Source organism: Odontesthes bonariensis, chromosome 19, assembly GCF_027942865.1.
Source record: "Odontesthes bonariensis isolate fOdoBon6 chromosome 19, fOdoBon6.hap1, whole genome shotgun sequence".
NCBI classification, from domain to species: Eukaryota; Metazoa; Chordata; class Actinopteri; order Atheriniformes; family Atherinopsidae; genus Odontesthes; species Odontesthes bonariensis.
In genome coordinates, this window is record NC_134524.1 from 8,723,724 (window position 1) to 8,750,863 (window position 27,140).

The 27,140-nt window shown below is 43.0% G+C and overlaps 1 protein-coding gene across 2 annotated transcripts; it reads left to right on the top strand.

The window, feature by feature from the left end:
- Positions 1–1,015: 1,015 nt before the first annotated feature.
- Positions 1,016–27,067, top strand: tbc1d19 (TBC1 domain family, member 19). Of its 2 annotated transcripts, none has more exons than XM_075451131.1 (21): positions 1,016–1,202; positions 1,308–1,380; positions 1,481–1,526; positions 6,231–6,306; positions 6,460–6,534; positions 6,824–6,887; positions 9,281–9,327; positions 9,419–9,529; positions 11,194–11,265; positions 11,592–11,643; positions 15,617–15,729; positions 18,363–18,437; positions 18,610–18,672; positions 21,071–21,155; positions 21,283–21,327; positions 21,412–21,444; positions 21,528–21,637; positions 21,721–21,812; positions 23,908–24,023; positions 24,149–24,219; positions 24,970–27,067. In XM_075451131.1, the coding sequence occupies exons 1-21, from the start codon at positions 1,107–1,109 to the stop codon at positions 25,042–25,044; spliced, it is 1,590 nt and encodes a 529-aa protein (XP_075307246.1). In that variant the 5' UTR covers positions 1,016–1,106; the 3' UTR covers positions 25,045–27,067. The 2 variants fall into 2 exon arrangements, with proteins under 2 accessions (XP_075307246.1, XP_075307247.1); XM_075451132.1 differs by having other exon boundaries at positions 11,194–11,266; positions 11,605–11,643; positions 24,970–27,066.
- The last annotated feature ends 73 nt before the right edge of the window (positions 27,068–27,140 follow it).

A 27,140-nucleotide genomic window follows, 5' to 3' on the forward strand; every position in this document is an offset into this window, starting at 1 on the left:
TCAAGTCACGCGCTCACACTCCAGATTTTTGACTGTCGTCTGAGAGAAAGAAAATAAAGAAAGAAAGAAAGAAAGAAGAGTAAGAAAGAAAGAGAGTAAGAAAGAAAGAAAGAAAGAAAGAAAGAAAGAAAGAAAGAAAGAAGCCTGAGGGCATAAAGCTATTCTCAAGTGAGACTCACAGCTGGTGATATTTTAAGCCCTTTAGTTACTATTCAAGGCTGATCAAACACAAGACAAATGAATCCAAAATGCCGCATCATAAACTAAGTTCCGCGTGGAGCCGCTGAAGCAAACAAAAACAGCAAATTAACTTAAATTATATATATTAAATATCTTAGACTTAAGGAAGAAATAACTGACAAATGGAGTTATCTCAGGAAGCCGGCTGAATCAGGCTGATTCCGTCTTAGTGTTGGCGCATGAAACACCTTTTTTTCCCCCCATTTTTACCTCTTATGCTATATCATCATTTTACTACTGATTAACCATCTCATCCACAAAGACATGAACAGATCCATAACCCAGTGATCAGGACCTCTGCCTCTTTGGATGAGCTATAAGGACCAGAACACTTGGTAAGGAACTGTATGCTCAACTTGTATAGGATTTGAAAATACAGTGTCGAAAAAATCCTGCCAATATGGGACAGGACCAGAACTGGCGGTACTGGGGGATTCTTTAATTGTTGGAGCAAAGCATCCATAAATAAATCTTGGAGAGTAACCTGAGCTCTGCCCTCCTCAGATAGGCTAAGTCACCTCTCATTTATTTCATTCATCGATCTTTGCTATGAGGATCCATCTAATTATTCAGGTGAGGGTTTAAGGTTATTATGTTTTTAAACCTATGAGAAAATCAAATTAAAATGATATGGGGGATCTAAACGAGATGTGTATATTTATCAGCTCTGATTTTGATCTGAAACAGCGATCTTTCTGAGGTCGGAACCAAAGCATCTGGCCGTTGTTTCCGCTGCTCGTTCGCCGAACCGACCTCAGTTGCTAAGTAACCTCTGCGGGGCAGCAGGTGCGTTGATGGATGCTGAAAGTGTCGCAAAGAAGGAGTGAAGCCGCCGCCTCGTCAGACGTTTCAACCGAACCGGGAGGATGGAGGAAGACACCGAGCTGTCTGTGAGCATCGCTCAGGTGGTCCAGCGGCTCAGCGGAAGCCATTTACACTCTCAGATAGAGAGGCAAGCCAAAGTGAGTCGGTTAGCATGTTGCTAACGCTGCGGAGCGGCTATCAGGTGCACTCACCGTTCAAACGTCTTCTCGAAGTGTAACACAAGCTGCATACCTTCTCTTTAGGACTGTTTACATCGACCTGAGATAAAACTGGAGTCTTTAAAAGAGGACGTGCGCAGTTTCCTCAAAACATCAGGTGCCACATCAATAAATTACCCACTTTTTATTTATTCATTTTTCTCTGCAGTGCTTTTTTAAATTTGTATTTTTTTACATTATTTCTCACTGTTTTTCAGGCTGGGAGAAGAAGCTACAGAATGCAGTGTACAGAGAACTGCATATGTAAGTGTTCCTGTGAAATGTTGTGTGATGAATTGTTTTTATCCTTTAAACACACAATCAAACACTCGTCAGGGTCAGAAGTTGCCTTCCAGAGATGTCTTTAGGTATTCCCCTCTCTTTAGAATAGAATAGAATAGAAAAATACTTTATTTATCCCCCAATTGGGGAAATTCAAATTCTTTACCCACAACACCTGACTTTTAGACCTGTAGCTTTTATATATTTATTATATTTATTATTTATTATTACCTGCCGAGGGGTTATGATGGCACGCCTCAGCCAAAGAATGAGCATCTTTTGGTCGTGCCGCTGTAGTTGACCAACGAGCGAACAGTCGGAGCAGAGCCACGGCTCCATGCTGCTTTGGAAAAATACAAACAGATATGTATCATCTGGCTTTTGGAAAAATACAAACAGATATGTATCATCTGGCTTTTGGAAAAATACAAACAGATATGCATCATCTGGCTTTTGGAAAAATACAAACAGATATGCATCATCTGGCTTTTGGAAAAATACAAACAGATATGTATCATCTGGCTTTTTGGTGCAGGAGGGAAGCGTTTGATGGGCATTCTGCTCTCGTATAGAGTATTTATCTGCTCCGGCTCTGATCGGCAACACCCGGAGGGATGCGCACACTCATTTTCTGTTGGAGTTGCAGGGCTCGGATCTACAAAAGGAGGCACGGCTGATTTATTTCTGTACAGAAACCGTGTTACGTGTCGTTCAAAACTAAGAGCAACAGCTTCCGGACAAGAGGAGATGAGTTGGGGGAGGGGGGGGGGGGTTTATATGGGCTCATTTTCAGTCCTGCTGTTTGGGGATGATCAGAAATAATAAACGAGCCTTATCGTCTCCAAAAGCGGTCCAACACAGCCTGTAGGCGACAGCGTGATCAGCAGAGAGAGAGAGAGAGAGAGAATCCAGCGGTTTCACCTGGCAAACTGTCGAGAGGACGGCCTTAAAGAGACAAACTGAGAAAGAAGGGGACGGAGTCGGTGATGGAGCCGTGTTCAACGCAAGAAAAATGTTCTTTCTGAACATTAGATCATCGTAATTGTCCTCTTATGCCCCTTTTCCACCGAACATTTTTGTACCAACACAGCTCTACACGGTCCCATTCTACCCTGATTGGGAGCTTTTCCACCGCGGGTTGAAGGTGGGACCAGTGGTGTAGTCTACCTTTTTGAGGTGGGTATACTGTATAGTTGGCCAGTCATAGGCCCGTGGTACCAAACTAGGGCTCGGGACTCGGGACCTCTCGGGACCAATAGTAGCCCCTTAATGCACGCCGTACCTCCAGTGGCGCGCTGTAATAGTCATTGAAAAGTTAAGTACCATAGTACTACAATACTATAACATAACACAGGGCTTTTAATAATGCACTACGACTTGGTCATTACCATTCTGGTAACAGCACATTTGTAATGCTGTCTTAACGTGTTAAGGGACAAACATGTTTGTGGGGTCGCAGCTTTGCACTTACCTGCCCCTTGCATGCATAAGGGACAGGATGAGGGACATCATAAACTCACTTTGATTGTGTGGACTGTATGCTGTGTATCTCAGTGGCAATGGGACTCCCTGTGGCACTTAATCTTTGTACTCATCCCTCATAGAGCGAGGCCTAACAGAGTGATTGTTTTAAAGCAGCAGAACACCATCACATCTTGAGACAGGTTGTTTTATATATTAATATATACACAAGGGCTGTCAGAATTAATTAATTGTAATATATATATGTGTGTATTACATTCGTTTATATATGTAATATACATTAAAAAAATATATATATATATATACACACACATCCATTTTAGTTTTCCACCTTCCACTCCTATAGGGGGCGCTGTTGTGCGTTAGAGAATCACCGCTTTCAACTAATACAAAGAAGAAGAGTTTCTATGGGACGTTATTGTCAAAACACTGATAGTGAATCCCTGGGAGATTGATTGACTGCCGCAATTTCCGAATGAATGCTATTCTGAAGTGTTGTCGTTGTATTGTTAAATTATAACAAGGCTTTCATGAGAAGTGGTAGTTGATGAAACGTGGCTGTGCTATTCTAAATATTGAAAAATGAATTTTAAGTGGGTATACGGAGCATTTTAGGTGGGTATACGGAAATCCCCCAAAAAAAGAGGTGGGTATACGCCGTATACCTGCGTTCAACGTAGACTACACCACTGGGTGGGACCCGTTACAATTTTTATCCCCGGCAAGTACCTGCTTCAGAGGTGGGTCTAGTAGGTACTAGTCGGTGCTAAAACGTCACGTGATCAGTGCTGTCCACTGATTGGTCAGGTGAAATTACGTCATACATGCAACGAAGCTCAGGGAGCTTTAAATAATCACCCGCCATGTATGAAAACACACCTGCGAGAGCAACAGAGAATAAACAGAATTGCGAAGATGGAAGACCAGAGAAGGAAAGCCAACCCATGGACAGTGAGCGAGGTGCAGACCTTTCTGTGTGGTGGCCGAGGACCGCATACAGAAGGAACTGGACGGAGCAACACGAAATGAGAAGGTGTTCCAGGATATAGCCAAGCTGATGGCTAGGCATGGCTATCACTGGAATTCTCAGCAGTGCCGAGACAAGCTGAAGAGTGATTACCGGCAGGTAAAGGACCACAACAGCTGGAGTGGGTCAAACCGAAAGACATGGAAGTGGTTCGACCAAATAGACGGCATTTACGGTCACCGAACGGCGTGGATACGGCGACGTCTTTGTTGGAGGCGATAGTAAATAGTAAGTGTTGTTCTTATCCCCTTGGTGAAACGCTTATATCTTAACAAATGCATGTTTTATATCGTAACAAATACATGTTCAGTCTTTAACTTGTGTAAAAAGTTACACAGACGTCTCATAAGTTGTTCTGAGTGAGCTAGCAAACAACGCTGTTTTGGAAGGCTAGCACAGTGTCTCACCTATGCGGTTACGTGTATGCGTTTCGTATGTTCACACTTTTTATTTTTTTCCCCTCAAGACTCGGTTTGTTCAACCGCTGAGTGTTCGGTTGCTGAGGTCAGCGAAGATCCTCCAATCCCGCAGGCTTCAGAACCGACACTGGCATCGCAATCTGCAGCTGAGGCAACAGCTGCTATCTGCATTCCACCGGCACCAACACAGACGCCTGTATCTGAGACAACTCCTGCTGTTTACTTTTCTACTGTCTTTTTTAATAAAGAGCTTGGTTTAACTAAACAATATGAACTGTCAACTGCATTACACATTACACTCCATATTGTGTTTATTTTTGACTAACCGCGGCGTGACACTTTGTAGTCACCTGAAACCGACGTCACGTTAGTGGTGAACGGGCTGACTCCGCCCACTTCCAGGCCACAGTTTGGGTGGAAAAGGAAATGTTACTGGTGCCGTGTCGTGTGGTGTAGTGTCGGGCTATATCGAATCGAGTAGAGTAGGGCTAGCTTGGCGGTGGAAAAGGGGCATAAGAGACCCCAAAAGTAAAACTTATGACCCTGCAGTTGAGCTCAATTAGGGGCTCTTTAATGTCACAGGATACTTGCAAAACCCTAAAACTCTCCAAAACACGAATTAATCTTTTAGAGGTTTGTTTGCTTCTTTTTTTAACCTCACTTAGTGCTCATTTTTCAGTGGATCGGGTTTAAATTTAATAAACCACGAAGGACAGTTTTTAATTGATATCGGGAGCCGTTTCAGGGTGTTACACAGAGATCCAGTCGATGTTAATCACTCATTTTCTAACTTTTACAACCAGATAACTCAAACGTAAAAGTTATTTGGTCCTGTCTGCCACACATCTCACTTTTCACAGCTGTTAAATGCAGATGTATTGAAATAGTTTTCTTCTACTTCCAAGTTTTTCTCCTATCGTCCAACCTTATTAGGTGCACAGGTTCCTACTCGTATTAGCTAATGGGGTCGACATCTCTGATGAGCACCAGACAGAATTATCATCTGTTCATCTGTTGTTATTGATGTGATGACGGGTGTTCATGTTTATATTTCATGGATTAATGAGGTGGATAAATGAAGACATTTGGACCCTTTTTTTATTCAAAAGACTAAAATAAATCTTCATGAGAACATTGGCTCCGAAGAACCAACATCAAAAAGTGAACTTCATTGTTTTTAAAGGTTCTGGGAACCCGTATTCTTTTCAAGAGTTTTCCAGCTCACCGCCGTTGGATCTCTGTGTTTGCCAATAAAAGGCCTTGAAAAATGTGCTGCTCTCACTCGTCTTTAAGGGCGACTTGCCCTCTTTGCTCTCTGGTGGCTCATATAGCAACATTGGATGCTTAATGACCGATTCCTTCTTTCTCTGGCCCGCAGTCAGCCCTATACGCTCTTATACGTGTTTATGTTCGGTCGAAGGCTGTTTAATGCACTCAGACCCTGAGTCATACAACATGCCGCGAGCAGCCTGAGCGAGACACTTGGAGCATCTGGTGGAGATTTGTTCTGACTCATCTGAGCTCTATGCAAAGGGAACTAATGATGACAGACTGTCTGTTTTTGAAGGAAAATGCTAATAAATGTTCTTTTTTTGGTTGACAAATTCCTCCTTTTGAGCACTTTTCTTTCTTAGATGCTTTTATTGGTGCCTTTTGGGCGAAAACAACGCGCCGCTTTAACGTATTGTCTTGATCAACCCTCAAACATCTTCACAGTAACATCCTTTGCCCCCCAACTCTTGTATTTGCTGATCCCAGTCGGCTGCCTCTGAGCCATCCCACGGCCCCTCCAGAGCATCTCAAAGAGCCGCTGGCCTACATGCGCAAGGCTCAGGTCAGTCTGTCTCCTCTTATCTCCATCACTCCCCACTCGCGCTTCCTCTGTCTCGTATCGTTTTCGCCTGCTAAATTCGGAGACGTAGCCTTCATTTCGTATAACTTGCATGGTATCTGAAGGCAAATGGATGTGTGCGCTGTCTCCTTGCAGGCCAGCTGGGAGAAGCGTGTTCTCAAAAGCCTGAACAGCATGAGTACAGAGCTCGGAGTGCCTCTGGCTCGCATGGTAGGTAAAACACAGTCAGTCACATCGAATTTGGCTCCATTTCAATCTCGGATTCTGTTTAATTGGAAAAAGCCTTAGTTATATTGGATTTGTCCAAACAACCTGGTAATGTTGTTGTATTTTCGCCTGGAGTTTCGGATGATGACAACCAGACTGCGTTGTTTGGGAACTGTGTATGCTTTTGTATCCACAGCTAAACAAAACCGCCGTTCTGATGTGACATTTTGTGGATCCGCTTTCTCCTGGCAGCGCCGCTTCTGTTTACTCGGCTTCTTCTCTTGCTCCGCAGAGGCCGGCGGCAGAGCAGAAGGAGCTCACCAACAAATGGAACGAGATGGGCACAGACGAACCAGGTCTGCAGACATTACCCAGGGGCCGGGCCCCCCGAGCAAATCTGCCCCCTGTAATAGATTAGTGTTGACTCGTGTACGTGCGCTGGTGCATTCAACAAACTGTGTCTGTAAACCAGATCTACGGCTTTTATGTTTGCTCTGCAAGCCTTATTTCTCAGGCCACAGTTTCTGATCTCATTTTATTGCATTTAGGTTGTCTTTAAAGGCGTCGGTCATGAGGAAAGAAGTGTACGATTTATCAGCTCACATGCGTTCAATAGGAAACACCAGAAGTTGTTAAATTGGGGATTTATACGCTCATACCTGCCTTGTTTTCAAGTGAAGCCAGACAACACGCTAATCTGGCGTCCTAACAGTGCTATCACGGCTCAGGGGCGTATCATAACATTTAGGATGTGCCGTCCTCTGGCTGTAAACACTTTGGACTGTGAATATAGAAGCTGTCCAGACCCTGTTGCACGGAGCTGCGATAACGACCAGCAACCCCTCCTTTCGCCCCGTTGTTGGGGATGACGCGGCGCCTGAATTTACAGCCATGCCATGAAGACGGTTGGGTGGAAGTCCCTCTCAGAGCCGGCCTCAGCTCCTCCTTTAGCTTGTGTGAACGCAGCCAGCTGTTGGAAGTTTACAAAATGACCTTTATGACTCGATACGTGTGCGTGGTTTCGATTTAAATGACCGTAAATGCGTATTTCAAACACTGCGCTCGTCATCAGGTGGGCACTTTTGACTGTTTGGGCTCACAGCTGGGCTGTAGTTTGAGATGGAGGGATCATCTGTCGGTGCTCCTACTGTTAAAATCAACAAAGGCCTCTGAAAGAGATGGAAATAAAAGATTATCTCTCCCGTCTGACTATTTATGAAGGTTCTGTGCTCAGACTCGTAGGGTGGGGCAATTTTATCGATACTGCGATATATATCGATATTTCGTTTCCCGACAAAGTATCGATTTTTAAGTCGCGATTATCGTTTTTTTTTATTTTTTTATTTTATTTTATCTTTTTTTTAAAAGCAAACTTTATTGAAAAGTCAGACGTTATAATTAGTGAAAACACAGAACATTAAGGTAATACGATACAATGCCAGAGGGTCACATTATACAAAACAGTGATAAATTAGTTCATAAAAATGTTGTATAAAGTGCACAGCTCTCACGTTTGTGACATGTTTGTTTGTTTCTGTTTGTCTGGCTGTGTTGTCCTTCCGGTTCAAAGGTCGGACCACCAGTCCAATCAGTGACGATTCATGTCAAATCACAGGCTGTGTTCGAAACTGCATACTACATACTACATACTACATACTTCCATACTGCATACTCATCGATCAGACAGTATGCAGAGTGTTTACCCACAATGCATTTCGCTCCTGCCCGAGCCGAAATCAGCCGGCCTGAAGCTGATTTCTCTTAAGCTCTAAACTCTGTAAACTTTAGCAACATTTGAAACATTTTCAGGCGAGAAAGTAGTCGTTTAGATCCCCAACGTGTTGAAAACCTGACAAAATACCGGCTATTTACAATTTTGTTCCCACGAATTAGGAGCTACTAAAGCTAGCCGCAGTGAGCAACGCACTTCCGGTTATTTTCACAAAAATAAAACACCCGTTGCCTTTTTTCATAGGGAAAGCCATTACCATACAATTGGTGCTTTTGTTTTGAAAACAGGAAGTGAACCTAACTTCGTAGCTAGCTTGAAACTGGCGTTTTGACAGGAAATGACGATCGTCGACGTCACGTTACGTTGCATCTTGGGTAGTTTGAGTGTGAGTAGTAACCTCATGATGCATACCCAACATTTCGGAGAATGCATCCTGGAACTTCTTGCTTACTCAAACTCGCATACTAACTCAAAAAGTTAGTATAAGTAGTAGGAGAAGTATGCTGTTTCGAACACAGCCACACTGTCCCTTTTTTTCCACCCAGAAAATAATGTAAGTGTATCGAATCGGATCGTATCGTATCGTGAGATTAGTGTATCGCTACAGCCCTACAGACTAGCTGGGTTAGGGTGAGGACTATCTGCCCAGCTCAAGGTTAAACAATGTCATGTGCCCAAAAAATTAGGTCAGCATCACACCTTTTTTTTTATCCAGAGTCCAGACCAGAACCCCACTGAGAATCTTTCTGATGTGTCGGCGTTTCTCTGGATGGAAATAAATGTTGTTATGTTGCGGGGAGTTGCTTTTTAGGCCACAATCAGAAGTAAAGGTGTTCCTTTTTTAGCCAGGCAGTGTCTAATTGCTGGTGCTCTGTTGCTCGCTGACTGTCACTGGCCCAAGAAAGAATTACCCCACAGGGACCACTTGATTGTATTGATTAGAAGTGCCAGATGGGGTTATTTTTAGGTGGTGCTGTTTAGTGATGCATTACAAAGGTTGTTAATGTCTTGCTGCAGATTTAAGTCGCTTCCGGCCTGTTTACGCCCCGAAAGACTTTCTGGAGGTAAGCGTCGGTCCACGCCGCTCAGCCTTCTTCTGCGTAGCTTTCTGCTGGATTTAAACTCCGTGACGTTGCTTTGTTGCTGTCTAAACAGGTTTTAATCAGTTTGAGGAACCCCAACCATGACAGCAGCGAGGACATCAGCGCCAAGAGCCACTGGGGTCTCATCCAGGTTCCCCTCAACGTCGGGGACATCCCACAGCTGGTAGGCATCTGTGTGCAATTACTCACTCATACAGCTCTGGGAGACAATGATGAGACCACTGCAAAATGACCAGTTTGTCTGCTCTTACTGTGTGTTTTAGTAAAATGAACATTTATGTTTTATTCTACAAACTGCTCACAACATTTCTCCCAAATTTCAAATGGAAATATTGTCATTTGGAGCGACTATTGGCAGAAAATAACAAATATTCAAAATTACTTTAGAGATGTAGTGTTTTCAGGCCTCAAATAACTCAAAGTAAACTAGTTGAAACAGCACAATGACCCTGATTTTCAATCGCAGCTCTTATGCAGCTCTCCTGGCGTCTTTCACACTGCTGTTGGGTGACTTCAGGCCACTGTTGGTGCAAAAATTCAAGCAGCTCAGCCATGTTTGACGGCTGGTTACCATCAATCTTCCTCTCGATCACATTCCAGAAAGGGGCTCGCAGGCCTCTCCAGGTCTCCGTCTAACCATTATATGACCAGATGTTGGGCGGAGCCTACTTACTCCAGTCCTCTATGGTCCAATCCTGCAAACTTCACCCTGGTTCTTCTTTGCTCCTCGTTGAGGAAGAGATTTTTTTCCTAGCTTCACACGACCTGCTCTAGGAGCCTCTAACCCCAGCGGCCATTTGATGTCATCCTACAGTTGCTGAGTAACATTTGAATGAGTTGACGGTCATCCCGGTCAGTGGAAAGTCGTTTTCGCCCTCTAGCTTTGACATCCCCAATGTCTGTTGCCTCAAAACCTTTCTTTTTAACTCTTTTGACATAGTCAGTGGTTACTACTAGTTAGGGCTGAGCAATTTCATCGATACTGCGATATATATCGATATTTAATTTCCCGATGAAGTATAGATTTTTCAGCTTCCACGAGTATCGATTTATTTATTTTTTATATTTTCTTTTAGCTATTTATTTCTTTAAAAAATATATATATATATCATAGTTTAAAAAAAAATTTTTTTTTAAATGTTATAAAAATTTAATTTAATTATTATTATTTTTTTTAAAGCAAACTTTATTGAAAAATAAGACGTTACAATTAGTGAAAACACAGAACATTAAGTTAATACAATACAATGCCAGGGGGTCACATTATACAAAACAGCTCTCACGTTTGTGACATGTTCGTTTGTTTCTGTTTGTCTGGCGGTGTTGTTCTTCCGCTTCAAAGGACGGACCACCAGTCCAATCAGCGACGATTCATGTCAAATCACACTGTCCCTTTATCCCCCCCAGAAAATTATGTAAGTGTATCAAATCGAAACGTATCGTTGGCTGAATATCGTGTATCGTATCGTGAGATTAGTGTATCGCTACAGCCCTACTACTAGCACCAGCTGGTCCTTTTGGAAGAGGATAGCGATGACCACAGTAGCTGTTTTTATGCTTTTCTTGGCTGAATAAGATTTGGTTCAGGGCATCAGCTAATCAGTACCTCATTAAGTACACTGAGGTGGAAATCAACAGACATTGGAACGGCTGTCATATATGTAGAGATGCTAATTGCAGAATTTTTCCAGAGCTGTCTGCTGGTGTTTCGCCCATTAGCCACCTCATGAGCCGATCCCACACAGAAATACTGAATATTCTGTCATTCTGGCTCATAAAATAGCACCCTGAAGTGGAAACCTGTGGCTGTGTGTTGCTCCTTTGCAGAGGCAGGCCTACGCAGAGCTGAACCTGAACACCGGCCAGTTGGGGATTGACGACTACGCACACATCCATCCAGGTACCCACAGAAACATTCGTCCTCACAAACACTGAAGTCAGAAGTGAAGCCAGAACATTCCTCTTTTTGTAAAACCAGACACAAACATATTCAAGTCTCGATTAATCAGAAAACCTTCAGAATGAATGTTTGTTTATTGACAAAAATGGTTCAACTGTCTGCATATCAGCTCGTGTTCCTCTTTGGTGCCTCGTCTGGTATTTCTCAAACAGTAATCTCTTTGAAGTCAAGATATCGACATTGTTAGTTTGGTGTTTGTGCTTTAAATAGAATCGTCTCTGTGTTTGAAAATCACTCCGATAACTTTTGCTGTTTCTTTCTTTCTGGTCTCTCTGCAGATTTGTTTGAAAACGAGTACGTTCAAATCGGGAAAAAAGGTCAGTGTTTTCGGCTCTGCAGCGCTGTTTCCCAAAAGGTTGGAAAGATGTTTAGAATAGAGATGAAAAATAGAATGTAGGCATATTATTTTTGGGTTATTGGGTTAACTTTCAACGAGTCAGTTCCAGTCACAGACGCTGTGTAAAATGTGAATAAAAAAAAAAAATCCAGTGATTTTATTAGTCTCATAAACCAATATTTTATTCTAGGGCTCGGCAAGTTAATTCGTTATTATCGCGTTAACGCATTAATTATTTAACGCCGTTAAATATTTTGTCGCGCATTAACGCAGGTTTTATGTTTTACAAATCATCTTTTTTTTTTTTTTATTAAAAATAGATAGGAAAGTTCAAAGAGACAGGAAGCAGGGGTCCGAAAGAGAGGGAACTAAATGCAGCACAGGGCCGTCCGATGCAGGACTCGAACCGGGGCCAGCTGCAGTGAGGACTATAGCCTCTTGTACACGGACCCCCCCTGTTTTATTATTTATTTTATTATTGTAAAAGTCTGTTGCTCACAGGCTTTTATTTTGTAAAAGTCTGTTGCCGTCTGCTGTGGAACCAGAAAAGAAAGTAATCGGCGGATCCACCAAACATGGAGAAGGGTACGGAACTTTTACTCGGCCATTTTCATTTTAAAGTTCTTCCAGACGGCGGAGTCGACAGAACCAAAGTCATCTGTAAACTCTGCCAAGTTGAATTGTCTTCTCAGCGTAGTAGTTCCAGTCTAAAATATCACTTAAAGGCAAAACACACAACTGATAGCAGCAAGTCATTCAAGGAAACAGACAGTGGAGCGAGGCTTCTACATAAAAACTACAGAAAGATGCTGATGTTAAAAGTGTGTTTGCACAACAAATGTTATGGCACTTTCATTCATATGGCAGCACATTTAAAATAAAACTAAATGCTAAAAGCTATACACCACTTTTGAATTCATTTTTGGATTTTGCGTACAAATGCGATTAATCGTGATTAATCAGGGAAATCGTGTGATTAATTAGATTAAACGTTTTAATCATTGCCCAGCCCTATTTAATTCACAAAAGAACATAGAAGAAATATCTAGTGTTGAAAGTGAGAAATTTTACCATTTATCAATGATATTAACTCTTAACATTAAAAGATTTAATTTGATGGCAGCAGCACGTATCGATAAAGTTGGGACACGTCCATGTTTCCCACTCTGTAGCATCCCCAGTCTGTAAACATCTGGATACTCGCTGCTCAGCTGTCCTGGCTCTTCTTCGTTGTGTTTTACATGTTTTCAGGAGGTCATCCAGCACCTGGACTCTTCTGTGAATTCACGCAGTTGGAATAGATGCAGTATGTGGTATTTTAACATGGTTTTGCTGAAGCATGAGACCACATCTGGGCGGGAGCAGATGTTGCTCTAAAACCTGCATATACCTCTCAGCATTGACGGAGGCTTTCCAGATGTGCGAGTTGCCAGTTCCACAGGCTCTATTCTTCCCCCCCCCCACACACACACACCATCAGAGATGATAAACAGCTGGACGGCCCCTCTCGTCTGCCTGAATCTGTTTAAAACAGCTTTGACCCACACAGTCGCGTCCCCTGTTCATAGAGACGTCTCCAGATTCATCCTTTGATCCTTTGGTTGGTAAAATACTCCTCAGATTTACATAAAACTGCTTCACAGACCATCTTACTTCTGGTGCCCTTTTTTTTTTTTTTTTTTTACCCAATCGTGTTACCGACTCGTTGCCAATCAGCCTGTTTAGATGCTGCCTGTTTCCAGCTGTTTCTTTTTGGCACCACTTACATTTTTAAGCCTTTTGTTGTCTTTTTTCCAGCTTTGTTTTGATCGTGCGGCTGCCAACAGATTCAAGATGAGCTGAAATATTAAAATGTTTCAGCTTTTGATGTTTGTTTTCTTAATCTAATCATTTTTACAAGCAAATTGGTTATAAAACAAGAGCATCGTGGTGAGGTCGAGTTTATTTGGAGTGAGGATGGTGAGAGGGTCACCACACTGTCAGCAAATAGTTTAGCTATTTAAGAAATTTACGATGTTAATATAAAGGTTTGAATTGTCATAATAGACGCTTTATAATACCATTAAAAGACAAATAAATCCAGAGAAGTGTCTTCTGTGTACACAGGACCAGACTGAAAACCAGACAGTTAAATGTAGGCTTTAAATGATTTACAAATCATCCTTTTTTAAATTTAATTATTTTTTTTTTATGCAGATGTTTCTAATTTCTTTCAGAAAAAAAAAAAAACATTCAGGCCCAAAGTTTTGTTTTAAAAACTCAACGTTTTATTTCTCATTCTGTGAAAAAAAACCAAAACAGAAACATGAAATAAAGAAACTACTTGAGAGATAAACCTTCAGCTTTTATTGTAGATTTTCGACTACGCTGATGTTTATCAATAGATTTTATTGGAAAACGATGATGTGATGCTCATGTTTAATCTACAAATTGGTCCTGATGAGGAGCAACAACTAAACCTGCAGGTTGGGTCCAGAATCAGAGGCAACTCGGAATATAATAACTATATCGTTGGAATTATTCAGCCCTGATTGTGACTCCAGTTGAATCTGATTTTGGTCTCATATGTTAGCTTATTTCAGACCTTTAGACTCTTTGGTTCTACTTATCTTTAATGAGGCTTTTCCCTTAATAATCACTAATAAAAACATCACATTATGTCCACTGCGACCCATCTGTAAAAACTGGTATAGCAGGAATTACAAGAAAATACTGTAAAGGTTCCTTCTTGTGATTCACACATCTCCCATCACTGATAAATGATCTTCTTCACTCTCTCTGGTGCTGTCATCAGACACTTTAATCATTAAACAACCCTATTATGGACACCAATCGGGCATCAATAGTCTTAGAAACACAAGCTGTGTTTTGTATACACAGCCACATGCCCCTATTTCACCCGCGTTTGGCTGTGTTTTGGCTGCTGGGCTGCAATTTATGTTCCAGGCCAAGTGTTAAGTGCAGTCGAACAGGAAATTTAGGGGGCGAGGAATGCGATAGTTTATGTTATAACTGGCCAGCCCCTTAAGCCGAGGGTCTGTGTGTTTTTGGCTACTGTCACATTCGAGATTTAGGGTAGAACGGGTAAGCTGGAGAGTTGGTTTGGGAAACTTAATGATCACAATCATAAGAAGGTCTGTGCTATAATTTGTTATGTTTATACTTTTTCAGAAAGAAAACCATGAAATTCTACTGTGGAGTTATTTTTTTTCTGTTTGCAAAGCTCTCAGCAGCTTCAGAGATTAACCGCTTGCTTGTTGTGGTGCGAGTGTCCGTTTTCCCTTCATGCCCTTCTGGACGACTGTATTTGTGCACACTGTGACACGAAGAAGGGGCCTTCTTCTCATCAGGCCTCCTTTTGTTGACTTAAAACTGAGAGTGTGGTGTTTAATTGACCGCAGTCACAAGTGAATCAAATCAAATCAAATTTATTTGTACAGCACATTTCATGTACAAAACAATTCAAAGTGCTTCACATAAAATAAAAGCATTGCAGCGGGGAGTGGAAGAAGCATTAAAAATACATAAAATAATATAAAGAGAACCAAATAAAATCATTTAAATGAATTTAAAAACAGGCAACAGTCTAGATAAGTTAAAAGATATTTCATGCATAGACACATGAGAAAAGAAATGTCTTAACCTGGATTTAAAAATGTCTCCATTTGGTGAAAGTTTAATCTCCACTGGCAGTTTGTTCCACTTGTTTACAGCATAACAGCTAAATGCTGCTTCTCCATGTTTAGTCTGGACTCTGGACTGGACCAGCTGACCTGAGTCCTTGGATCTAAGAGCTCTGCTGGGTTTATATTCTCTGAACAGATCACAGATGTATTCTGGGCCTAAACCGTTCTGGGATTTGTAAACCAGAACCAGTGAAGAGGAAGATTTTCTGATTTTTGCTTTGAAGGTGAGGTGGATGTCTCACACTGCTTTGTCTCCGTCCTGTCCAGTGGTCGTGGAGCAGGACAGCGCCGCGGCGCAGCAGTACAGCAGGCAGGGCTGCCCCACCGGGCTGCGGGCGGACCTGTGGGCCCTCATCCTGAACTCCACCAACCAGCCGCAGGTACGGCAGCAGATGCACAGCCCTCTGGAAGCTGTTGTCAGCTGCATTGATTCCCAAACTATTACCCACCACATGAATTCTTCAGCTGCACTGGAAAAAATGCCCCTCCAAAAATAAGTTTAAAAAAAACAACAAATAAAGACATTTTTGCTTGAAATAAGCAAAAAAAATCCGCCAATGGAACTAGTGAAAATCGGCTTGTCAAGATTTCTTGAAATAAAATGTGATATTTGGGACTTTTGAGATAGAAGTGATCTTGAAATTAACTTAAAAACCTCTTCAAATGAAAAAAAAAGCTTGTTTCATGTGAAATCCGACTCAAAACGATTTGTTTTCAAGACTTTTTCACTTAACAAGATATTCAAGATGTATTGTCTTCAAACAAGTCCCTATATCTGGCTGAAATGGTACTTGTAACACTGACTGACCTATAATTTCTACATAATCTGTGTATTTGCAGCGGTGCTGTTTATCTTATCTGGCCTTGGCTTGTCCTGTGTGTACGAATGTTAAGATAATCGAATGCTTTAACTCGGTTAGCCCAAACATCGCGGCCGCCTGCCTGTGTGGCAAAGGCCTGTGTAAACGCTGCAGTCTGCAGTCTTCTGTCGGGGCCAAGTCAGGAAAACACTGCTCCTGTTTGGAGGATCGATCTGTGAAGGAGACATGGTGAGGTCTGGACACTGTTAGGGAGGCTCTGGACATCTCTAGGGCAAACACATTAAACTGAGTTGGCCAGCGTCACACAGTGTGGGTTATAAGTAATGCAAAATTGACTACATCTTGTACACTGTGTCAAGCATGAGCAGCGGTGGCTATAGTTTCATCACACTCCTTTAATTCTGAGGTTTTATGTGCAATGATATAAAGAAAAAACATCTGGTTCTTACCAGATCTTAAAGGGAGGAAAATACCGCTTCAGATGAACAAGAACACATGACATATAACATTGTGTCATCACTTATTCAACCAAAAACTAAGCCAACATACAGGAGGAGGCTGTGAAAAGCTAACTGCACTCTTACTGCTTCCATATAAGGTTAGAAGGCCGTTTCCAAACGCTGTGGAGTCCATCGTTCTGCAGAGAGAAAGATGATTCACACGTGGAAAACATTCAGGATGGCTGTTAATCTGCCCAGGGGTGGACGTCCAAAGAGCTACATCTCAGACTCTCTGGGCCTCAGTTAGCATGTTAAAGGTTAAAGTTCATGACAGCACAGTTAGAAACAGGCTGAACAGGTATGGCTTGTTTGGAAGGCTGCAGGAGAAAGCCTCTTCTCTCTAAAAAGAACATGGCAGCACAGCTTAGGTTTGCAAAGCTGCATCTGAACAAACCACAAGACTTCTGGAACAATGTCCTTTGGACAGAGCAGACCAAAGTGGAGATGTTTGCTCATAATGCACAGCAGCACGTTTGGAGGAAACCAAACACAGCACATCAGCACAAACACCTCACACCAGCTGCCAAGCACGGTGGTGGAGGGCTGATGCTCTGGGCTTGTTCTGCAGCCACAGGACCTCGCAGTCATTGAGTCCACCATGAATACCAAAGTATTCCAGAGTCAGATGTGAGGCCATCTGTCCGACAGCTAAAGCTGAAACTGGCTCATCAACAGGACAAAGATCCCAAACACAGCAGCAGATCTACAGCAGAATGTGTGAAGAAGAGAAGAATCAAAGTGTTGTTTGGTCCAGTCAGAGTCCAGACCTCAGCCTGACTGAGATGCTGTGGTGGCACCTTCAGAGAGCTGTGCAGAAACCAGAGCTGCAGACCTCAATGAGCTGAAGCAGCGTCCTAAAGCAGATTGGGCCATAGTTAATTTACAACGATGTGACAGAAAATATTTACTCCAAGTTATTGCAGCTTGAGTTGTTTAACGCTGTTGAATTCTTCTGCATTTCGGCTGCGTTTTTCTTTGATAAGTAACGACATGATATGCCGTGTTGTTGTTCTTCTGAGGCTGCATTTACATCGTTTTAGGATCTGATAAGGACCAGATGACTCTTATTTCATCAAACTTTCAGATCTGTGTTATTCTCTGGAAATATATCCTGGAACATTAACTGTCGTGACTCACGTTTTGACTTGATAGCTGCAAGATATACGATCACCTTCAAGAGTTTTCGCAGGTCTTATTTTAACCCCGTTGAGGCGGTGCGATCGCCTCACCGCGGTGGTTCCAGCGTCCTCTCGGCTGTCAGAATGACCATCTCTGTTTCTGCTCTGACATCCGCAGCTCTGATCATTGTCAAGATGCCTCGCGACTGTCACAGAGGACATTTTTATTGCTCTGTTTGGCTCATTCTTGATAACCTGTCTCAAACCGGAGGCGCTTTTGAGTACAACCATGTGGCCGGAAACCTGATCCTCCTCCGTTAGGCCTGGTTTAACCTTGCTGTCATCACAGTCCGTGAGGGGACATAAAGTTAATTTAGCAGCATCTCTGCAGAGAGCTCCGAAGACATTTGTCCTCACGGATAGCTGTTAAAAAGAAGAACATTTCTGAATAGAAACAACACTTTGTGAACAAATATTTTGCGAGCTGCTTAGTACCCCACATGCTGACTTTCAGATGTGATCTTTACACAAGTTATTGCCCACTTAGACGCATGTTTTGTCTCTGTCCCTGCAGGATGTGATGTATTACGAGCAGCTGAAGGCCGGAGTCGTACAGCATGACCTGCTGGTGGATAACCTTATCGTTAAGGTGAGCTTGTTTGCTCGACACGAGAGGTTTTTCAGGGCAGATTTTGGACTCTCACCACTTACTTTAGACACTAAGATACTCTCACATATAAGTATACATTAACAAAGCTTCAGTTTAAGCTATATTTGCTCAATTTTCTGTAGATTCTAAGTTGGTTTTTTCCCCCCAACAGGATGTGAAGCTCACCGCCAGCAATGACGACTACTACTTTGTGTTTGAAGACTTTCTGTACCAGGTGAGCTTCTCCCATCGTTTCCAGTATTTCCGCTTTAAATAAACGACTCGGTTGATGTCAGTGTCTCATTTAGATCTTTAATTGTTTCAATAACCTGCATGATGTTTCTAGGGGTGGGTATTGGCAAAGAAGTCACGATGCGATTCTATCACGATGCATCACGATACGTGAATTATTGCGATGCATCGCGATGCATTGCGATATTTTCACAGAACATACTTAAAAAAAAATACAGCCGTTACCAGTGGCTGACTGGCTGTGTATGATCTGGATAGTGTCTTCAATTGATACATAACTCAAAGCAAATCAATTCATGACTGTATTTATTGAAACAACTTTTGGAGGTATTGCCATTAAAACAAATATTACTGGACACAAATATTACTATTACTGGACACACTCATCACAAAAAGTGCATAAGATTTATAAAACTTAAAATAACAAAATAGGGATGATCAGTACAGACAAAAAAAAGTGCATAGGCTTTATAAAACCATAAAAAATATATACATATATTGCAAACATCCCTTGAAGCGAAATGCTATCATTAAAAGCATAAAAAAAATAATAATAATTTTTTTTATTATTATTTTTTTAAATGATCGATACTTAGCGTCCAGAATCGATGCAGTAGATCGCGAAAATTAGAATCGCGATGCATCGTCATGACGATTATTTTGCACACCCCTAGATGTTTCTGACAGTTGGTCATAATTAAACGGTGTTATTTCTGTTCCTTTGACTACATAACAGTTCAATCATCTCCCTGTTTTCACTGCCTACGTGTTTTCATCTTTATCTGTTGTTATACACTCAGCCCCAGATGATCACATGAACTGGTAATGATCACTGCTCCATTTGCCTTTAACGCTCAGGTGATAAACTGGTTCTAATACTTGGCAACAGCTTTATGTGGCAGCTATTTGTCTGCCCCGCTCCTTGGTGTCAAACCAATGTTTACACAGATGTATCGCGAACAAAGCGCCAATTGTCCTGTCAATATTGACTGATGGTGAACTCACCAGGCAGTCAAAGGTGTTGCTCAAGAGCTCATACAAGGAACTATTTAAAGTTCCCTAGAAAACGTGAAGTGTTTTTCTTCAGAAATGTCTCAGGAGGGATCTTTATCCTCTCGTGGTTACTGTTTGCAAACGTAGAATTCAAACCCCGCCCATCGCTGTGCGTCCAGGTGTTGAAAGACTCTGCAGCCAGCTGCAGGTTAAAGCAGTAAATGGGAGATAGAAAATGTAATTTACCTTGTTTTTGAGCAGTTAAGGTTTAAAACACTGTGGGCGGGACATGAGTCCCTGCTCTGCCCACTGAGCCCGAATCTGTGTGTAACGCATGTTGTTATATTCCTTAAATCCAAAGGTGCAGCCCATAAACACCCTGAATGCACCAAAATATGAAAAAAAAAAAGAAAACCAGCATAGGAGAGTGTTTCTGCAGAGAAACGCGCCGCAGAAGTTTATTGTTTGTTATCACTTTAATATAACATTACAAACAAGAGTATATCACATAAAAGAAAGAAATAGAATAAAATGAATAAATAAATATATATATACAATAGATAATTAATGATAAGCTGCAATGAATCAGTGCTGGAGAGGTTAGAAACCCCGGGAGGGCTTATCGAGAACCTCACCATTAAGATAAATAAACAAAATTAAATGTATCTTATCAGGATAAAACAACAAATGGATTAATGAGAGAGAAAAAAAAACATCACAAAAATCAATAATCAAGCAACGAATCAAGAAATAAATTTACAATAAATCAAAAGACTAAATTTCAATGGCAACTATAAACAAAAAAGTGAAGAAAAAGTCTTCCAGTGAGTCATATCACATGACTTTTAAAACATGCTGCCTGAGCGGAGGTATCAAGTCAAAGTTGCTGCTACTTTCTTATCATTTTCATAGTTTATGTAAACACAAACTTAAATTCCAGGGATAGGCCACCCAGGTTTGTACGCAGCAAAGAATCTTTAAAGACATCTTAAACGCTCGCTTCACTGTAGTCTGAATGGCTGGTTTGACTTTTTCAGGACTTTTTCCCCTGGTGGAAATTAAATCCACGCTTGAAATTGGACTTTTCTGCGCAGAGCTCCCACTTACGTGGTTATTTAGTAAAATGAGCTGCCACCTGAGGCTCCGTTCTGTGTGCTTAAATCCCTGAATCAAGGTGCGCTGCTTTATTAGAACTCGAGAGGAAGCAACGCCGACCATCAGCAGCGAATAAAAAGAGCATTAGTCACATTATTCCCTGTTGAGGGGCAGAGACGGGTGCGTTTTAGTGAGAGCCAGAAAGAGGAAATGAGAGAGGAAGGCGACACATGCTTTCACTCGTCTCAGAGGATGTTTTATGTGCGTTCAAGACCAAACTTGTGTGTCCCCAGGTGTTGCTGTGCTTCTCCCGGGACACAGCCGTCCTGGAGCACTTCAAATACAACAGCGCCACTCCTCCCAAGTCCTACGTCCACGGTGAGGCGATGCGTCCCTCATTACGCACCCGTATAACTATAACTATATATATATATACGTACACCCCTGCATGTGCCAGCTGTTAATCTTGGTTATCGTTGCCTGTGTGTGTGTGTGTGTCTTGCAGGGAGAGTAGGAGATGAGGAGTGTGCCGTTGTTTATCCTCCCAACGGTGAGTTTGCAGTGAGATGTTCACATCATACTGACCATCTTCATGTTGAGGTAAAGCGCTCACTTGAGCATCTCGTTTGAACAGGTGTAATCCCCTTTCATGGCTTCTCGATGTACGGTGAGTGTCTTTTCCACCAGAGGGAGCTCACAGTGGGGGGGATACACCTGGTAGTGTGTGTGTAAATGTGTTTTTCCCCTCAGTGGCGCCTTTATGTTTCTTGTACAACGAGCCATCCAAACTGTACAGCGTCTTCAGGGAAATGTACATCCGCTACTTCTTCAGATTGCACTCCATCTCCTCATCTCCCTCGGTAAGAGTCGCCGCACGCTGAACGCTTGCCTCTCCCAGCCTCCGTGTATGCGCTTCTTATGGTTTGCACGTGTGTTCCCGCAGGGCATCGTGTCTTTGTGCCTGCAGTTCGAGCGGCTGGTCCAGACCCACCTCCCTCAGCTCTTCTACCACCTCCGACAGATCGGGGCGCAGCCGTGAGTTACCGCAAATGAGTCTCTAAGAAATGCATTTAGAGCGTAGAAGCCAACAGCATGGCTGTGTTCGAAACCGCATACTTCTCCTACTATTCATACTAACTTTTTGAGTTAGTATGCGAGTTTGAGTAAGCGAGAAGTTCCCGGATGCGTACTAGATTCACCGAAATGTTGGGTATGCATCATGAGGTTACTACTCATACTCAAACTATCCAAGATGCAACGTAACGTGACGTCGCTGATCGTCATTTCCTGTCAAAACGGCAGCTTCAAGCTAGCTACAGCGAGGGCGGGTTCACTTCCTGTTTTCAAAACAAAAGCACCAATTGTATCGTAATGGCGTTCCCTATGATAAAAATTTTATTTTGTGAAAATAACCGGAAGTGCGTTGCTCACTGCGGCTAGCTTTAGTAGCGCTGAATTCGTCGGAACAAAATTGTAAATAGCCGGTATTTTGGCAGGTTTTCAACACGTTGGCTTTGTTCGAAACCGCATACTACATACGGCATACTCATCGATCAGACAGTATGCAGAGCGTTTACCCACAATGCATTTCGCTCCTGCCCGAGCCGAAATCAGCCGGCCTGAAGCTGATTTCGCTTAAGCTCTAAACTCTGTAAACTTTAGCAACATTTGAAACATTTTCAGGTGAGAAAGTAGTCGTTTAGATCCCCAACGTGTTGAAAACCTGACAAAATACCAGCTATTTACAATTTTGTTCCGACGAATTCGGCGCTACTAAAGCCTGGTTTATAGTCGGTAACGCAAGACGCAAGAAGAAACGCAAGCCCTTGCGCGGTTGCAAGCCCCCCATTGCGAGCTTGCGTGTGTCACCTCAATTTTCTAAACTTCACGCAAGAAAAGACGCAAGCCTACTACTTGAAAACGACATACTCATCGATCTGACAGTATGCAGAGCGTTTACACACAGTGCACTTCACTCCTGCCCGAGCCGAAATCAGCCAGCCTGAAAAGCTGATTTCCCTTAAGCTATAAACTCTGTAAATATATAACTTTAGCAACATTTGAAACATTTTCAGGCGAGAAAGTAGTCGTTTAGACCCCCAAGGTGTTGAAAATCTGACAAAATACCGGCTGTTTACAAGAAGAAGAAGCATGAATCACTCGAAGAGGTCCTGGCGGTGAATTTGCTTTCATCATAGTAGGCTTGTCATTTAAAAAACCCGCTACTCCACCTACTCTCCTGGCAGTGAATCGCCACGCAGCACACGCAAGCGCCGACAAAGCTAAATGAAGTATAAACGTCTCGAGCCATTAACATACGCGCAAGAAGAAAGCGCAAGGGCAGTTAAAAGAAGTATAACTCAGCCTTAAAGCTAGCCGCAGTGAGCAACGCACTTTCGGTTATTTTTACAAAAGAAAACACCCGTTGCCTTTTATCATAGGGAAAGCCATTACGATACAATCGGTGCTTTTGTTTTGAAAACAGGAAGTGAACCTACCCTCGTTGTAGCTAGCTTGAAACTGCCGTTTTGACAGGAAATGACGATCGGCGACGTGACGTTACGTTGCATCTTGGGTAGTTTGAGTAGGAGTAGTAACCTCATGATGCATACCCAACATTTCGGAGAATCTAGTATGCATCCGGGGAAAAAAAGTCAGTATGAGTAGAAGGAGAAGTATGCGGTTTCAAACACAGCCATTGTGGATCTAAAAGACTACTTTCTCGCCTGAAAATGTTTCAAATGTTGCTAAAGTTGACAGAGTTTAGAGCTTAAGCGAAATCAGCTTCAGGCCGGCTGATTTCGGTTCGGGCAGGAGCGAAGTGCAGTATGCAGTCATATGCGAAAGTATGCAGTTTGCAAGTATGTAGTATGTAGTATGCGGTTTCGAACACAGCCCATGTGTCATGTATTTTGCTCATACTCATTTCCCTCCTGCACAGTTGCAGTCTCATGCCTATCAGACACTGCCATCTAGTGTCGGCTTGCTTGAATCACAACTTCATCTCAGTCGTGGAGCGAATGGGGAGCGAGTTTGACCTGATCAGCCGCTGTTGGTTCACAGATGATGAGGATTAATTGTGCTGATTGCTGATGTGTTTTCCAGGCAGATGTGATGTTTCTGCCCACAGGTTGCGTATGGCCTTTAAGTGGATGGTGCGCGGCTTCTCCGGTTACCTCTCCACCGATCAGCTGCTTCTTCTTTGGGATCGAATCCTCGGTTATGATTCATTAGAGGTAGTTGCAGGTAGGCAAAAGCTATAGGTTTCTAATGTTTCACCCTCGTAAACGCGCTTCTCTTTTCCTTTTCTATCGCTCCTTCTTTTGGTTGTCTCATCATTTCCTCCTTTCTTGTCCCCCCGTCTCCTCAAGTTCTCGCAGCTGCCGTCTTTGCCTTCCGCGCCGAGAACCTGATGGAGGTGACGTCACTGGCCTCGGCCGAGGTATGTCTGTCCCACAGTAGACTTAAGTGTGTGTGCAGATGTCCCCCAGCATGCTTATGTAGAGCTGCAAATAGACACTAATAACCAGCAAGTACCAGTAACCCAGTCTTCTGAATGCACATGTCTTGAGAGCCCACACCCTCTTACCCCAGCATTCGTACCTTCCCACCAACACTCGACATGGCCTCCGCCTCCATGTCCCAACACCACCTTGAAAGGAACAGCTTTGATCTGACGCCATCTGATGCGGGACACACCGTGATAATGAGCTGCTGTGTTTTTGTCAAATTTTAGAGATAAAATGTGTCTGATTGAGTTTATGCGACTCCTCACCCTTTGCCTTCCACCCCCCGCTGAGCATATGATGGGTGGGGTTAAACTACGACATGGCGCAGAGGGCAAAGATGCAAGCCGGCACTATTTGCTTGCTCATTTTCCACCTGCCCCGGTTGACAGAAGATATCATAACACACTCGCTCCTCATCTTATATTTAGAACCTCAGGCCCAGCGCTGAAATTTTAGACCCTGGCTCTAAACCCGATAGGGTCCCTAATTTTAATCTCCCAGTGATCCCATAAGGACAGGGTGGGAAGCACGGGTGCTCTAAAGCATGGATTGTCACTTCCCAAGAATCCCGCATCATCACCATCCCCATCCCGCATGTCTCTCTGTGTGGGTTCTTTTTTTAAATCGAGCCTCTGGGCTCAGCTCTGCTCTGATCTGTGTTTTCTCTGACAAACGCACCGCAGGCCGTCCTCGCCGACCTCTCAACTCTTAAGGTTATGCCACTCATCCAGATCTTCCTGTTTGCCACCGCCATCTGAAGACAGCTCGAGAACGACAGCCCCCGGGGTCGGGGGGGCTCCCGCCACTTTGCTTTGCCATAACCGCACCGAACACCAAACACGACCATCGCCAGAGAATGGAAAACCTGCATCGGCGTGACACTCAAAAAGCCAAACCCACCCTTAGCATTCACGAATTGTAAATACCCTTTATGATGTTATCAGATACCATACAGTATGTAACTATATCCTACAGACCTGTAAGGCCAAGCCAGCCTCCTTAAGCCATGAGGGAAGATGATCCGCACGGCCGTGCTGGGATCAGCTGAGGAGCTCGGCAGGAGATGAGCTGCACGCAGCAGTAATTGTGTTGCGATAACGGCGTGCGAGGGGGAACAACGGTGATGTCTCCAAGCTTGGCTAATGAAGTGTTAATTAGTTCCTGCAATTTATTCAGCGCCGTGGCTCCTGCTTGTTATTACGCCATTAGCTCACGCTGTTACTGATAAATGAGGAGATCGGACGTGCCCGTCTGCTCCAGCATGCTGAAGAGGAACACACCGTTACTCATTTAATCAGAAAGCTGCGTTTCCGTGCTGTTTATTGTGTTGGTGAAGGGACTCGTAGGGACATTCAGCATCTTCAGTGCCAACATTTTATGTGACTGTGAGTTATGTATTTAAACGATGCGTTTTTACTGCGTCATTGTGTCCCTTAAAGTATTCATTGTCACTTGTTAACGCTCTCCTGCTGCCTAAAGGGACCCTTTTTTGGAAAATAGAATAAAGCGTGTGGGGTTATTTATGGCTTCGAGCCTTGTATTGGTTCGGTATGTTGCTGTGTGATCTTTCCTGCCTCCCAGGTCCTGTGACAGGGTAAATATTTGGACGGGCCTCCTTGTATTCAGAAGCTGACTGTAGTGAGAAAGGGGACATGAAGCCTCATGTAGCATCTGCACTATTCCTCCTTCGTTGTTGGCTGCCTCCCTCCTCCCCCCTCTGCGGGCTCATATCGAATTATGCTGTTCTTCTCTTTCGTCCGACAACCCCCCCCTCCCTTCCCTTCTTGGTTTCTGCTACATCTGCCACCTGTTTACTCCGACTCCCACGGCCGACTCTTTTATCAGTCATGCTCCTCCTTTGGCCCCCACAAGTCTGTTTTCTCTTGAGAGGCGTACCTGCTGCGGTGCTATGCTCGTACTACCGCCCCCCCCCACCCCCCTGGTGGCTGATGCTGCATTGCAAGGCGCTATGCTCTCTGTCCATCAACGCTCTGGGGTCGGCCATCGCTGGAAGGTCACAGTTAGTGTTTGGACATCAGCTCCACGCTCCCCATCCAGTGCTCACTGTAACGATGATTGGATAAAAAGTACAGAAAATTAAAGCTCTGTTTTCATGTAAATGTAAGTTTTATAAAGTAATGTTTATTAATTTGCATGTTAAGAAACTTTCTCCCTGCAGTGAACTCCAGTTTGCATGGGATGCAGGGAAAATAGTATTTTAGGAAACTGGAAAATGCTACAGGCTGTTTCCAAAGAGGATCCCACTCCAGAAAGCTCCTCACACGAGTAACGTAACATACAAACAGGTAAAGATGGAAACAGGAAAGCCTGATGCTCTTATCCGTGCTTTTGCTAGTTTACCAGTGAAAACATCCCTGTGAATAGTCCCTGTTTTAATCAGCTTATATGTGACGTATACCCGTCTCTAAACAGCTGAGAGTGCACAGAAAAGACAAATAAGGAGCCAGGACTGCCTTTCAAAGTTGATTAAATGGTCAAATCAAAACTTCAGGAGAGGTTTGGACTGTTTCTTTCAGAATGACTGTACCAACGCAAAGCTAACAAATATTCTTTGATCTGATAAACCAAGAATATTTGGCTGTCTTTGGGTTTGTGGGAAGCTATATCACTCAGGGGAGCTTACCTCGTGTATCAGAGCTCCTTAATACTTTGATTATGACCTGGGCTGTTTTCTTTGCTGCTAAAGACCAAAACACTCCAATATATGTGTTAAAAATATTCCCTCTTAGAGGATAAGAACGCAGAAGTGAAGGATTAATGGATGCGACTGCTCCTTTTACTATTTCTACATTCTTATTGCTGAAATTTTCATTAAAAAAAATCTCAAAGGGGT